Source organism: Eubalaena glacialis, chromosome 6 (assembly GCF_028564815.1).
Source record: "Eubalaena glacialis isolate mEubGla1 chromosome 6, mEubGla1.1.hap2.+ XY, whole genome shotgun sequence".
NCBI classification, from domain to species: Eukaryota; Metazoa; Chordata; class Mammalia; order Artiodactyla; family Balaenidae; genus Eubalaena; species Eubalaena glacialis.
This window is the reverse complement of record NC_083721.1, coordinates 71,493,634-71,506,895: the sequence shown is the minus strand read 5'-3', so window position 1 is coordinate 71,506,895 and position 13,262 is coordinate 71,493,634. Positions and strand designations below refer to the sequence as shown.

Below are 13,262 nucleotides of genomic sequence, written 5' to 3'. Positions count from 1 at the left end.
GCCTTTTGAGTCAGGCTTTTTTCACGTAACCTAGTGCTTTGGAGCTTCATCCGAGTTGTGTGTATCAGCAGTTTGTTCCTTTTTATTGCTGAGTAGTAGTCCATTGTAGAGAGGTACTGCAGTATGTCTATGTATTCACCACCTGACGGACATTTGGGTTGCTTCTAAATTTTAGTGATCACGAATCACTGTTATATAAATATTTGCATAGTAGTTTTTATGTGAGCATAAGTTTTCATTTCTCGTGGATAAATACCAAAGAGTGGCATTGCTGAGTTGATGGTCATTGTATATTTAACTTTATAAGAATATGCCAAACTGTTTTCCAGAGTTGCCAAAACATTTTGTATTCTCACTAGTAATTTATGAGAGTTCTGATTGTTCCACATTCTTTCCAGCACTTGGTATTTTCAGGGCTGATTTTTTTTTTTTTTTTTTTTTGCCATTGGCATAGCTATCTAATGGCATCTCATTGTGAATTTAATGTGCACTTTTTCTTTTCTTTTTAATTAATTAATTTATTATTTTTGGCTGCGTTGGGTCTTCATTGCTGTGTGCGGGCTTTCTCTAGTTGTGAGCAGGGGCTACTCTTCGTCGCGGTGCGCGGGCTTCTCATTGCGGTGGCTTCTCGTTGCGGAGCATGGGCTCTAGAGCGCGGGGGCTTCAGTAGATGTGGCGCGTGGACTCAGTAGTTGTGGCTCGTGGGCTCTAGAGCACAGGCTCAGTAGGTCTGGCTCACAGGCTTAGTTGCTCCGCGGCATGTGGGATCTTCCCGGACCAGGGCTCGAACCCATGTCCCCTGCATTGGCAGGAGGATTCTTAACCACTGCGCCACCAGGGAAGCCCTGTGCACTTTCTTAATGACTAATGTTGTTGAGGATCCTTTCATGTGCTTATTTCCATCCATATCTCTTCTTTGGTAAAATGTCTATTCAAGTCTCTAGCTTTTAAAATTCAGTTGTTTGTGTTGTTATTGGCCTATGGGAGTCCTTTATACATTCTGGATTCAAGTCCTTTGTCAGATTTTTATTTTTTGCAAACATTTTCTCCCAATCTGTGCCTTGTCATTTCATTTTCTCAGTGGTATCTTTCAAAGAGCAGGTGTTTTTAATTTGACAAAATCTATTTCATCAAATTTTTATCCTGTGAATCATCTAAGAAATCTTTGCCTATACCAAGGTCACAAAGCTTTTCTCCTTTGTTTCCTTCGGACATTTTATAGTTTTAGGTCTATGATCCACTTTGAGTTCATTTTTGTATACAGTGAGAGCTGTGGGTTGAGGTTCATTTTTTTTCATATGGATGTCTAATTATTCCAATACCTTCTATCGAATTGACCGTATGTGTGGGTCTATTTCTGGTTTCTATCCTGTTCCACTGGTCTATGTGTCTATCCTTTTGTCAGTACCACACTGTCTCAATTATTGTAGCTTTATAATAAGTCTTGGCCTTAGGTAATGAATCCCCCAACTTCGTTGTTGTTTTTCAAAATTATTTGATGAGTTTTCATTGTCTTTCCATATATTCCAGTTATTAACACCCCCTCCCAAGACACCCAGTCTTGCCTCCAAGGGGATCCACTTATCTCTACTTCTAATACCGTAATTTAGTTTTGTCACAGCTTAGAATGCATTTCTGTAAGGGACCTTCTAGGTTGCTTCCTCTGGGTTCTGAAAATGTGCCCGGCCTCATCATTGTGCCTTTACTAGCGCCTAGAGGAACCCCTCTGTCATTTCTTCTTCCAGTTTCCTTGAAGGGTCCTCCTCACCTTCAGCTCAGCTGACATTTCCTCTGCCCTGGGAAGCCTTCTCTCCTCCTCCCCGGGTTTCCATTAAAAGTGTATTTACCTTCATTAGCATGCTTATTGTGATACGTTAAAGTTGTGTTTCCACTTGACTGCAAGCGTTTTGATGTTTGGAACAGGCTGTTTCTTAGACCCAGTGCCTTCCATGGGGACTGCGTGTGGTAGGAAGTCAGTAATTGTCTGTTGGATGAACGTTGAGAGTCTGGGAAACTGATTCCCCAAAGGTGAATTCTTTGCTCACAGCTGGCCTCCTGGCTTTCAGTCCTCCCTGGCTTCCTTTCAAACTGCCTTTTCTTCCTTGTGTTATGCTGACTTTTTGTGACTTATTTCCATGCTGCTTTTGGAGCAAATGAGAAAATATCATAGCTCTTGAAGGCTGTTTTATCCATCATTGTGGCGATAAGAAAGAGAGGATGACACCCTCAATCCCTTATCTGCCGTAAGGTGATAGCTTTTAACTTGTAAAGTCTGTGAATCCAGTCTCCTATTTCAGTGTCAAGTGTACATGTGTAGATAACTCAGCAGTGTTTAAACCCTTCCTGTATTCATCCTGCTACCCACGTATTTTGGGATGCTCTTTCACTACTGGCATGAAGGCAACCCTATCCCAGTTTTTGTTGCCCTGTATCAGGGTCTAGCTGCTCCTAATAGTAATGACTGGGAGTGTTTTGTGTAGTATCGGGGCCACAGTGTCTAAATATGAAAAATAGAGTCCTTCCCTTGCAAGATAGCTCGTATTGAGCCGTGCCTCTGTCTGAAGAGTGGATACATTCCATACAGTGAAGCAGTAAAGGGAGAAAAGAGCTAATCTGATTGACCTTAACTACCAGAGTAATTCAATTCATTATTGGAGTGGTTTACTTCTACCAGAAAGATGGCAGGTTTTCTCAAATCCTCCAAAGACAGATCTGTCTGTTGGTCATTTGAACACTCTGTTATGAGTGATTCGTGTCTAATTGGGGGACTGAAGTGGTCACTTACCAGTCATGTTAGACAAGGGCAGCCAGCCGAGTGTGTTGAAGGGAGGTTGGGGGGCTAAAGGCTGCTTTGCGGAAGGAACTATAGGGGAGGCTAAAAGGGGAGGCATCCAAGGGGAGTGGCTGTCAGGTACAGAGTCGAGCAGGGAGGGGCAGGATGCCCCAGGGCAGGCTTGGGTGGCAGCCAGGAAAGCCTAACACCCATCAACCTCTGTCCCTCAGGAGAAGATCGGCTGGCGAAAGGACGCGCTGCACTTGCTGGTGTTCACAACGGATGACGTGCCCCACATCGCGCTGGACGGAAAGCTGGGGGGCCTGGTGCAGCCTCACGACGGCCAGTGCCACCTGAATGAGGCCAACGAGTACACTGCCTCCAACCAGATGGTGAGGACTGGGGACCCCAGCACTGCTCCTGCCACCCCGAGGCCTCACCGGCCTTTGCCACCTTCCTCTGGACCTCTACTCACCGACTTTCCACCCCATTCTTGGGACTGGGTCTCTACTCCATCTTCTCCAACTGGGCTTCCAGAACTCCTCCTCGTCATTAACTTAGAACATTTCTCAGGGATTTCTGTAGCTGGTTCATCTTTCTGCTGTTGTGCACCCACACGGGGAGTGTTTAGTCGCGGGAAGAGGTGACCTGGTGAGACAGGATGGATCTCAAAGGGGAGGTGATTTTGCACGAGGGAGAGGACTATATTCCAGCGGAGCCAAAACCTGGGATAGAAGTTATGGGGCAAGACCAGCGAAGACAAGACTTCCTGACTTCTAGAAATGAGTTTCCCGAGGCCCTGAGTTCCATCAGTGTCAGGGGTGGGGTGGCAGGTGTCCTACACGGGATGAGAAGCCCCAAGGACCTTCCACTCCCAGTGGTCTGTCACTGGGACCATGTGATTAAACAGAACTTAGGCAGAATTTCAAACATATACTAGGCCAGTGAAGTGAACTCTACCTAACTATCAACCAGACCCAACAATTAAGATTTTTCCACATTTGCTGTACAATTTCTTCCTCCCAAAATCTACACCCTCTTCCTTCCCAAATCCATTCTGGTGTCTAGCTAGAGCGAAATTCTTTCTAATTCTTGCTGGACTAGCCCATTTTCTCCAGTTTTAAGAGGTGGTCAAGAGTAATGGAGTCTGGAAAAAGAACTCCTAACTATACAACCTGATAACTGTAGAACTCACCGATGAGGACCCCTGCATCCATCATCAGCCCTTAAAATCCTTCCGGACATTGCTAAGCTGCCTCAAGGTGTCCTCCCTCCCTTCTTGCTCTGCACCCCTCCCCCGCCATAGCCCAACTTTTCGTCCAAATATCAGCAGCCTCTTCTGCCCGTTCTGAGCCGTGAGAGGACTGAGCAGAACCTGTAGGGGACATTGGCAGGCCCAACATTGGGCACAGGAAAAGGAAAAATAGGGCAAGGAGATCAGGAAGATAAGTCTTAGGGAAGAGAGGGAAGATAACAGGTGTTGATGGTAGGTGGTCGGACGTGGTGGCTCTCCTTTTGGGGACTTCCCCCCTCTGCCCCATTCCTGCTGAAGGGATGGAAGCACGGACCAAGTGCGGGAAACCTCCACTCATCACTTCTGTATTCTGGGTTGGAGGGATAGGAGGAGTGAGTCTAGTTTAGTAGGTGCCAGAGGGTCCTTTCCTGGAGAATCTCCCCTACAGTTTCTCAGTAAGGAGCTGCCGATGGGGCGTGGTTATTAAGGCGCTGCCAGGGGAAGATGCTTATCATGGCAAGTGATGAGTTACTGAGTGCACGTTGGAGCCACGTGCTCGTGTGTCAGCCCGCGAGAAATGTTACAACCTTGACTTTTGCCTTGGCCCTAGGACTATCCATCCCTTGCCTTGCTTGGAGAGAAGTTGGCAGAAAACAACATCAACCTCATCTTTGCAGTGACGAAGAACCATTATATGCTCTACAAGGTACACCTGGAGGGAGTGAGGGAGGCTGATGGCCTGAATCTGGGGGCCCTGCTGACCGTGAGATGAATGGGAGATTGGAATGTGGGGTCAGGTGAAGTGTGGGGGGGCCGGGTGAGGAGTGTTAACAGCCCTGCTCTATGTGGGCGGAGATCCAGAGGACGGTGGAATATAGCCCTGTCCTGATCTAGCGGAAAATAATAGTATTAAGGAAGCTCTTAAGCATTCATATAGCAGTACATACCAAGGAAGTTAAACATACGGTTTCTAATTTGGTAATGAGAAAAACTTTGGAAATAGTTTTTCAGATGATGAAATGGAAACACCCAGGGAATAGGGAAGGATGATATAAAATGAAAATGTACAGAAAGAAAACTAGGCATCTAGGCAGGCTACATCACCAGTTCCACAGTCCAGAGTTTTTATGCCTTCCTGCAGAGTACAGGGGACCAGTGGGTTAGTTTGGGACAGGAATTTCCGAAGAAAACAATACGTGTCTTGAGTGAACAGAGCAGTATGTGTGGGAGTCTGTCCTGTCTAAGAGAGAGAGACTCTTCCCGGGTCATCCCATGGGCCACCATTATACATTTCCCTCGTGAATGTGCTCTCTCCCACGATGACAGGCAAGTTGCCTTTCACTAGAACTGTCCTCCAGACTGCTCAAGGAGTGTTCGTGTGAGCTAAGTGTGAAGCCCAGCTCACCTCTGACATCTTTTGGATTGAGAGGTTGTGAGAAATTAATCCCCACCTCTAGAACAGCCAACCCCATCCCCTCTCTTTACTGCTCTTAAAATCCACAAAAGAACCCTTGTCTGGTGGTGTGTTTCTACTGCCCCTGCCTGAGATAATCACTGATAAAATGCCACTTACACCTTCTTGAGTTCTTTATCTTCTTTTAGTCTGAATCAATTTTAGAAGATGAAAACAAGGGAAGGAGACTGTTTAGTGAAGATAGCAGGATAGAACATATCCATTTACAAATACCATTTTTAGAGAGATCAATTGCACAGACTGTACTGAGAATGCTACCGGATGCTTCAGGAGGGAAGAGACCCACCTTGGCTTAAGCCAGTCTTGCTCAGAACCAAGGACCTCTCACTTGGGAGGCATATCCAGTCCAAGGCAGGCTGAGGGTGGCGGGTGTTTCTAGCTATTTCTGTCACTTTAGTAAGTGACACACTCAGGCCTCCGTACAAGTGAAAGAGGAAAGGCAGCCACTTCAAGGCTGCCTGCTTTGCCAAAGACTTTACCCAGAGATACCAGACCTCCTTGGGAAGGCACCATTCACATTCATTTCCCTCCTAGGAAAAGAGGCTGTATTCGAGACCCTTAGAAAAGTTTCCCCTTTCACACAGGTCGAGGGCATCCTTGAACTGAACCTGGGAATGCCTACATCTCTTGATGTTCTTGAAGAGGGCAACATATATTGACCTTAGAGGATGGAATTCCAGAGAGTTGTCTATTACGTGCCAGAGAGGAGGGGTCTCCAAGAAGAAGCATGACATTATACGTCAGGAACAGATCTTGTCAGGCCCTTTCCACTCAGACCTTCAAGAATCGAGATTCCACAGCTGACAGCAGCAACTCCATTCCCTTGTGCCAGTTCTTCTTACCTCCGCTTGTGGCATCTTCTCTAGTTTACGGAGTGAGAGAGTGGCAGGATCAGTGCTGGGGGCCCTGCTCTTCTAGCTCAGTAGGGCAGTGTTCACTCTTTGACAGTGTGGAAGGGCAAAATGGGCTCATTTGTTTTCTTTTCTTTTTTTCCCCCCAAGAATTTTACAGCCCTGATACCTGGAACAACGGTGGAGATATTACACGGAGACTCCAAAAATATAATTCAACTGATTATCAATGCATACAACGTAAGTCACTGGTTTCTTCCCCCACCCTCTCCCACTGAGGCTCCGGGAGCTGGTGTGGACTCAGGTGGACTCAGGCCTCTGTGTTCCCCGTGGTGAGAAGTGAGAAGCACACACACTGACTTCGCCTCCCAGCGGGCAGGACTGAAGTCCCCCAGGCTTCTGGAGCTCCACATAGACCTGCAGACTAGAATGAGTCTACACACTTAGGGTCTGATTGTAATCAGGTCCTCTCAGAGGAAACCTGAGTGGGCCTGTTAAATTCTGTGCTTTTGTAACCCGTCCTGTTAACTTGGCTCTGCTCTGCTAAGTACAGCACTTAACGGATGTAGTTTAGCAGTCACTGCCACGTCCCAAGCCAGTCGCCCATGATTCCCAAATCTTTCTCCTTCCTACCCTCCTTTCTCTCAATTTCTAACACCCAGGAGGTATTTGACTCAGACCTACCTTTTCTCGGGAAAACGCCAAGCACGGTTTCTTGTGCTGGGAAATATGTGCCCTCAGCTGTCCCCTCCCTGCAAGGCCTCCAGTGCCCACCCAGCCCCTCATGAGGCCTGGTAATTCCCAAATTGGAATTCAGAGTGCATCTTCCTGTTAAAACAAAGTTCCACATAGAGGCAATGTAGTTTAAGGAGTGCTGTTAGTCCTGAACTTATGTAGAGTAGACACATGGGCTAACCTGGGAATGTGATTAACCACTCTGGCATCACATGTGTGTTAGAAAAACCATCTTACTTTCCCATGACTGATTTACATATGTGTATTTGGAGCTCTGCCTTTCCAGTTGAATTTGTGACCCTACTGATGCAGCCTTATTTTGCGTTACTGCTCGGCTAGACCAGGAGCTGTAGGTAATGCCCTCGCCACGGGGGACGCAGAGCTTGGGGGTTCCCAGCCCTCACCTGGTCTCCTGGAGCCTCAGTGTCCTGAAGGCGGTGAGTGGGCAGCAGTGAGGGTTTGTGGCTGGTTTTCCGTCCTCCTCCCCACCTCCACCTTCTGTGCAGCTAAGGATCCTCTTCCTCTCACACAGGCTCTGATCCCTCTCACTCCGGGAACTTCCTGTTGCGAGAAACTAGACTTCTTCTCCTTTCCTAACTTATTCCCCACATACTAACATCCTCTTTTCTGATCTCTGACCTTTAATCCTCATTGTATCCAGTGACCACCTCAGAACCCAGTGAGACCAGATTTCCAGATTAACTACACTTGGTGGTTTTCAGATTCCCACAGTGAGTGGAAGCGTAACATGCTGAGAGAGTCTGAGAAGAGTGTGTGTCGGCAGGGGGCTGGGCCTACCCAGTGTCACCCCTGTCCCGAGGGCCACCCTTCTCCGTGATGCCTTGGGCCTCAAGCTCTGGACATGGAACAAAGGAGTCGGTGCGAGAGCCGGAGGCCCACCCTGGGCTGCTCTCTCTGTCCTGCTGGGGTCCCGGGGCTTGGAGACCCCTGGGTCAGCAGGGGGCTGCTGCGGGACCCGCTCTCAACAGTGCAGTGACCAGTGCTTGCCTCCTGCCGAGCCAGGGCCTTTGGGGAAGAAATGGCTGAAGGGCGACCACATCCTGGGCTTTGGCGTGGGCTGCGGATTTCTCCTGGGTTTCTGGGGAGGAGCCACCCCCCAGCATTTCCATCCTAGGTCAGCTCCTGAGTTCCGACGCCCTGGGTGGCTGACAGAGCTCTGGGGCTCCCCCGGGAGCGTTTCCTGCCAAAGGCCCAGGGCCCTGCTCCTCGTGACTTTAATATAGGAGGGCATCATGACACCCAGTTCTGTAGAACTGGCAGGGTGTGGTGTGCACCAGAAATGGAAGAGGCGCTCAGCTCAGTCAGCGTTCTGTGCGGCCAAGCGGTTTGCACGTCCACACCCGTGTGTGGGTGCCCTGAAGACCAGGGTGCACGAGACAGTGGTGGTGGTTCCCTGGGCGGGATCTCATAAACGCTCAGGGCTGCTCTCCCTCTGAGGCACGTTGCATTGGCCCTGAGCAGGATTCATGGTAGATAAATTCGTTTTCTTAACGGAAATCCAGGGGCCTGGGTTGGGCAGAGGTCAGGAGAGGAGCAGGGAGCCCTTTCTGCGGCTGAGGATTCGGGAACCAGAAGAGTAGAGAAAGGGATCTCTTCCAGGCAGGAGCTGCGTTTGGAACCTGGGATGAGCCGCCCGAGGACCTTTGGGAATGTAGTACCGTAGCTGGACTCTGAGTTAAACTGGTGTGTCTGTAAGAGAACACGTTAGGAAACAAGACGTGTGACTCATGAGTGAACGTGTGAAATTCAGCCTTTAAAATGGGCGTTTCTGGAATACTATCCACAACGACTATTCAAATTCATTTGAAAATGAAAACAGATTTATTGAGAGATAATTAACCAACAGTACAGGGTACAGATTTAAAGTGTATATTTTGATAAGTTTTGACACTTGTACACACCTGTGAAACCATCACTACATCAAGACAGTGAATGTGTACATCACCCTAAAAAGTCGGGACCCTTGGTAACTCCCTACTTCTGCCCTTTCCTTCAGTGGAAATTTAAAGAAATAAATATAGAAACAGCAAGGTATTCAGAGCAAAGTCTAGTTGGTGGAAGCCGCGTTGGGGGTATGTTGGTGCTCGACGTTGATTAGCACCCTGTTCGCTGGCTGCCATCCTTTCTGGCAAACGGGAAGGCCAGGGCTGGGCCTCAGCTGCCCATACTTCTGGATTTGAACCTGCACGGGCGTGTGTGTGTTGTGTACACGTGTACGTGCGCACATGCACTTTGGCCTGCACGGGCCTGTGTGTGTGTGTGTGTACGTGCACTTTGGCCTGCACGGACCTCTGTGTGTGTGTGTACATACGTGTGCGTGTGCACTTTGGCCTGCACAGGCCTGTGTGTGTGTGTGCACGCACATGTGTACTTTGGCCTCTGGGTGTGTGTGTGTGTACATATGCGCGCACGTGCACTTTGGCCTGCACGGGCCTGTGTGTGTGTACGTGCGCACGTGCGCTTTGGCCTGCACAGGCCTCTGTGTGTGTGTGTGTGTGTGTGTGTATGTGCACACGTGCACTTTGGCCTCTGGGTGTGTGTGTACGTGCACTTTGGCCTGCACGGGCCTCTGTGTGTGTGTGTACATACGTGTGCATGTGCACTTTGGCCTGCACAGGCCTCTGTGTGTGTGTGTGTATGTGCACTTTGGCCTGCACGGGCCTCTGTGTGTGTGTGTACATACGTGTGCATGTGCACTTTGGCCTGCACAGGCCTGTGTGTGTGTGTGCATGCGTGCTTGCGTACACACGTGCGCTTTGGCCCGTGCAGGGGCTCTGGTTGCCCTTTCACTTGCTCCTCTTCCCGCCCACGGTCCAAGCACAGCTCTCATGGGACCGTTTGTGTTTCTCTGTGTCACCTTGCCACCTCTGCGTTTTGGGGTTGACTTCTACCTCACTTAGAGTTGGCACCCGTCCATGGGGACATCCTGAAAGGATTGCAGCAGAGCACAGGTAACAGAGGAAGTAGCCATGGTGTGACTCTAGGCTGGGGAGGGAGCAAAATGGAAAGGGCACGTTTAATGTAATGTCTTGTAGAATCGAGTCTGTCGTTCTTGGCTTTCACTGTGTGAAACCTTCACCTCTGGGCTTCGATTTCTACATTTTTTTCTTGCTGTGCCAACTTCTTTATTGTGAGAGATCACCAGCGTGGAGCTTTGCTGTACAGTGGGTGCTGGTGAGAGGTTCCCTTCCAGAGCTCGGAGGTAGGGCCCTGGGTGCGTGCAAACACACACACACACAACACCAGCATTATGTCACCTTGACAAAGGGGGGTAGGACTCAGAGAGAAATCATGGGGGGGTCCCTTTTCAGAGTGGGAAAGAACAGAATGAGCTGGAGACCACTAGAGCTGCATGTGGAGGGTGACATCAGAGGCCTCCTCTCCGAGCACATGTTTCTCTTTTTGTTGTTGCCATGAAGTCTGCTCCCACCCACTCCACAGCTGGCCTGACTTAAAGCAATTGCAGATGGGACCTAGCCTGAGTATTTAATAGCCTTTAAACTTCTTGACATTGTCTTCTTGTCCTAGGGTGAGGAGTAAGGAATCATGTTCAGAGGCAAATTTGGTAGGAGTTAATTGAATTTCACATAATTAACTTATGACACACAAGTTTTCATGCATCAGAACTGCATTGGCTGTGGCTTTGATCCTCTGCTATACCCTGTACTCCATCCATTTCATTCAGTTGTTCAACAAATAAATACCGCCTAACGTGTGGCAGGCATCATGCCACACAGTGGGAATAAAACAGTGAACAGAACACAGTCCTGCCCTCCGGGAGCTCATAATCTTTGAGGGGAGACTGACTCAACCAGGATACAACCTGACCATCTGCACTCTCCAAGATCAGAGCCAGTTTCCGAATAAAGGAGGGCCCGGTCTGGTGACTACAGAGAGCACTGCCTGGAGACCCAGAAGGCCCGGTTCTGGTCCTGCCTGCTCCTGGCAACTGAGTGGCCCTGGATAAGGCCCTTTCTTTGGCCTCAGTTCCCACTTCCATAAAATGGGAGGTTTGAACTGAGTAATCTCCACAGTTCCTACCCTCACTAACATCTTAAGAGTTTCTGATTCCAGAGACGACATGGGGATCAGGAATAATACAAACTTCAGATCTGAACACAAAACTTGGGGGTCTCACGGCCAGAGTAGAATATAGGATTCTGTTTCCATCTGTTATAGTTATTGATTCATTGAATAGGAGTCCCAGTCTCCAGTGCTCTCTCTCCCTCCACCGAGTTCCCCATTAATGCTTCCAGGTGGTGGCTTCAGCAGATCTTGATGGGAAGGGCTGATGCTTTCTCCCAAAGTCTTGTTTGTGAGCTACGGGGCCCTCATATTTCATGAGACTGATCCCAAGTGATTTTTAAATAGCTCCGATCTACGTAGCCCTTTAATGATAAACTGTTTTGCCTCATCCTCACATTTATTTGCATTTAATATATATAATTTTTAATTTACCTTGTCTTTCAAAAATTAAGTTTCTTCCAGTAGGCCTGAGCTGCCTACCATAGCTGCTGTTAAAACATCCATCCAGGGCTTCCCTGGTGGCACAGTGGTTAAGAATCCGCCTGCCAATGCAGGAGACACAGGTTCGAGCCCTGGCCCGGGAAGATCCCACATGCCGTGGAGCAATTAAGCCCATGTGCCACAACTACTGAGCCTGCGCTCTAGAGCCCACGAGCCACAACTACTGAGCCCACGTGCCACAACTACTGAAGCCCGCGTGCCTAGAGCCCGTGCTCCACAACAGAAGCCACTGCAATGAGAAGCCCGCACACCGCAAGGAAGAGTAGCCCCCGCTCGCCGCAACTAGAGAAAGCCCACATGCAGCAACGAAGACCCAACACAGCCAAAAATAAATAAACAAATTAATTAATTAAAAAAAAACATCCATCCATCCATCCATCCATTCAGCAAAAGCTTGTGTTCAGTCCTAGAGAGAAATATGATATGGTCCTTGAAATTCACAGCTCAGTGGGGAGAACAGATTTGTGAACAGCTAACCACATTCAGCAGGAGAGCTGTGTGTGCTGAGTGGCGCTCTTGAAGCCCTCTGCCAGTGGAGGCTGGCACTAACGAGGAAGTGGATTTAAAAGAGAGTATTTTTAGAGTTGTAGAAGCACTTAGACAATTTGTTGCAAAGGGAGAGACTATTTTTTGCAGAGAGTGTTTTCAACAAGCTGTGAATGTGTTGAGAAAACTGCATATATAACTAATTCAAGTTTAACACTACATGCTCAGCAAAAAAGAAAAAAAGAAAGAAAAGAAACCCCATGAGAGCAGGAGGCACTTCTGCCTGCCATTCCGTCCAACGCCCTGTTCCCTGGAGTGCACCTGAGAAGGAGACGGGAGTCTGAAGGGCCATCAGTTGATCTGGTGTGGGGGGGGGGGTGTCCATGTGTCCATGTGTCTCTCGGAGTATGTGCATCCTGCTATTCTGAGTGTATTTAGTGTATAAAAAATTCTTTTTGTAAGATGTGCCCTAACTACAAGCCAGTTATTTCATTTGGCCTCTGTCTCTAAAGTACATCCTCCTTAGAGATTTTCAGTGTCAATTTTTTAAACTTGGAGACATACAGAAGATTGTACCGACTTTTTACAAACTAAATACACCCGAGTATAGAACCACCCAGGCCAAAAAACAGAATATTACTAGCATCCAGAACCCCTATGTCCTTTTCTACTACTATCCCCTGGGGGTAACCGCTAGTTTTGCCTGTTTCTGAATTTCATATAAATAGAATCATACAATATGTATGCCTTTTGCATCTGGCTTCTTTTGGGCTGTGTGATATTTATGAGATTCATCTATGTCGTGACATGTAGTCATATTTCATTCATTCTTGTACTATATGATATTCTACATGAACACACCATAATTTGAAAAAAAAAAGTCTGTTCTGTTGATAGGCATTTGGGTAGTTCCAGTTTCTAGCTGTTACAGACAGTGTTGCTGTGAACATTCGGATGTGTTTTCTGGTCAGTACACATCTCTGTTGGATATAATCCTAGTGTAAATTGCTTGTCCAAGGTTGACCTAAGCATTAGTAGGTACTGCCTAATGTTTTTCTCAAGGGTTGAACCAGTTCACGCTCCCACCAGCAGGGTGTGAGGGACCCAGTTGCTCCAACTCGTTTCCAACACTTGATATTTTTAGTCTTTTATTTTTTCTAG

The 13,262-nt window shown here is 48.0% G+C and overlaps 1 protein-coding gene across 1 annotated transcript in view; it reads left to right on the top strand.

The window, feature by feature from the left end:
- Positions 1-13,262, top strand: part of ITGB5 (integrin subunit beta 5) — a 110,775-nt gene that overhangs the window by 56,647 nt on the left and 40,866 nt on the right. The window contains exons 6-8 of the mRNA XM_061194270.1: positions 3,004-3,165; positions 4,618-4,713; positions 6,483-6,572. Coding sequence (XP_061050253.1) covers positions 3,004-3,165; positions 4,618-4,713; positions 6,483-6,572 — 348 coding nt within the window. The remainder of the gene's footprint in view (positions 1-3,003; positions 3,166-4,617; positions 4,714-6,482; positions 6,573-13,262) is intronic.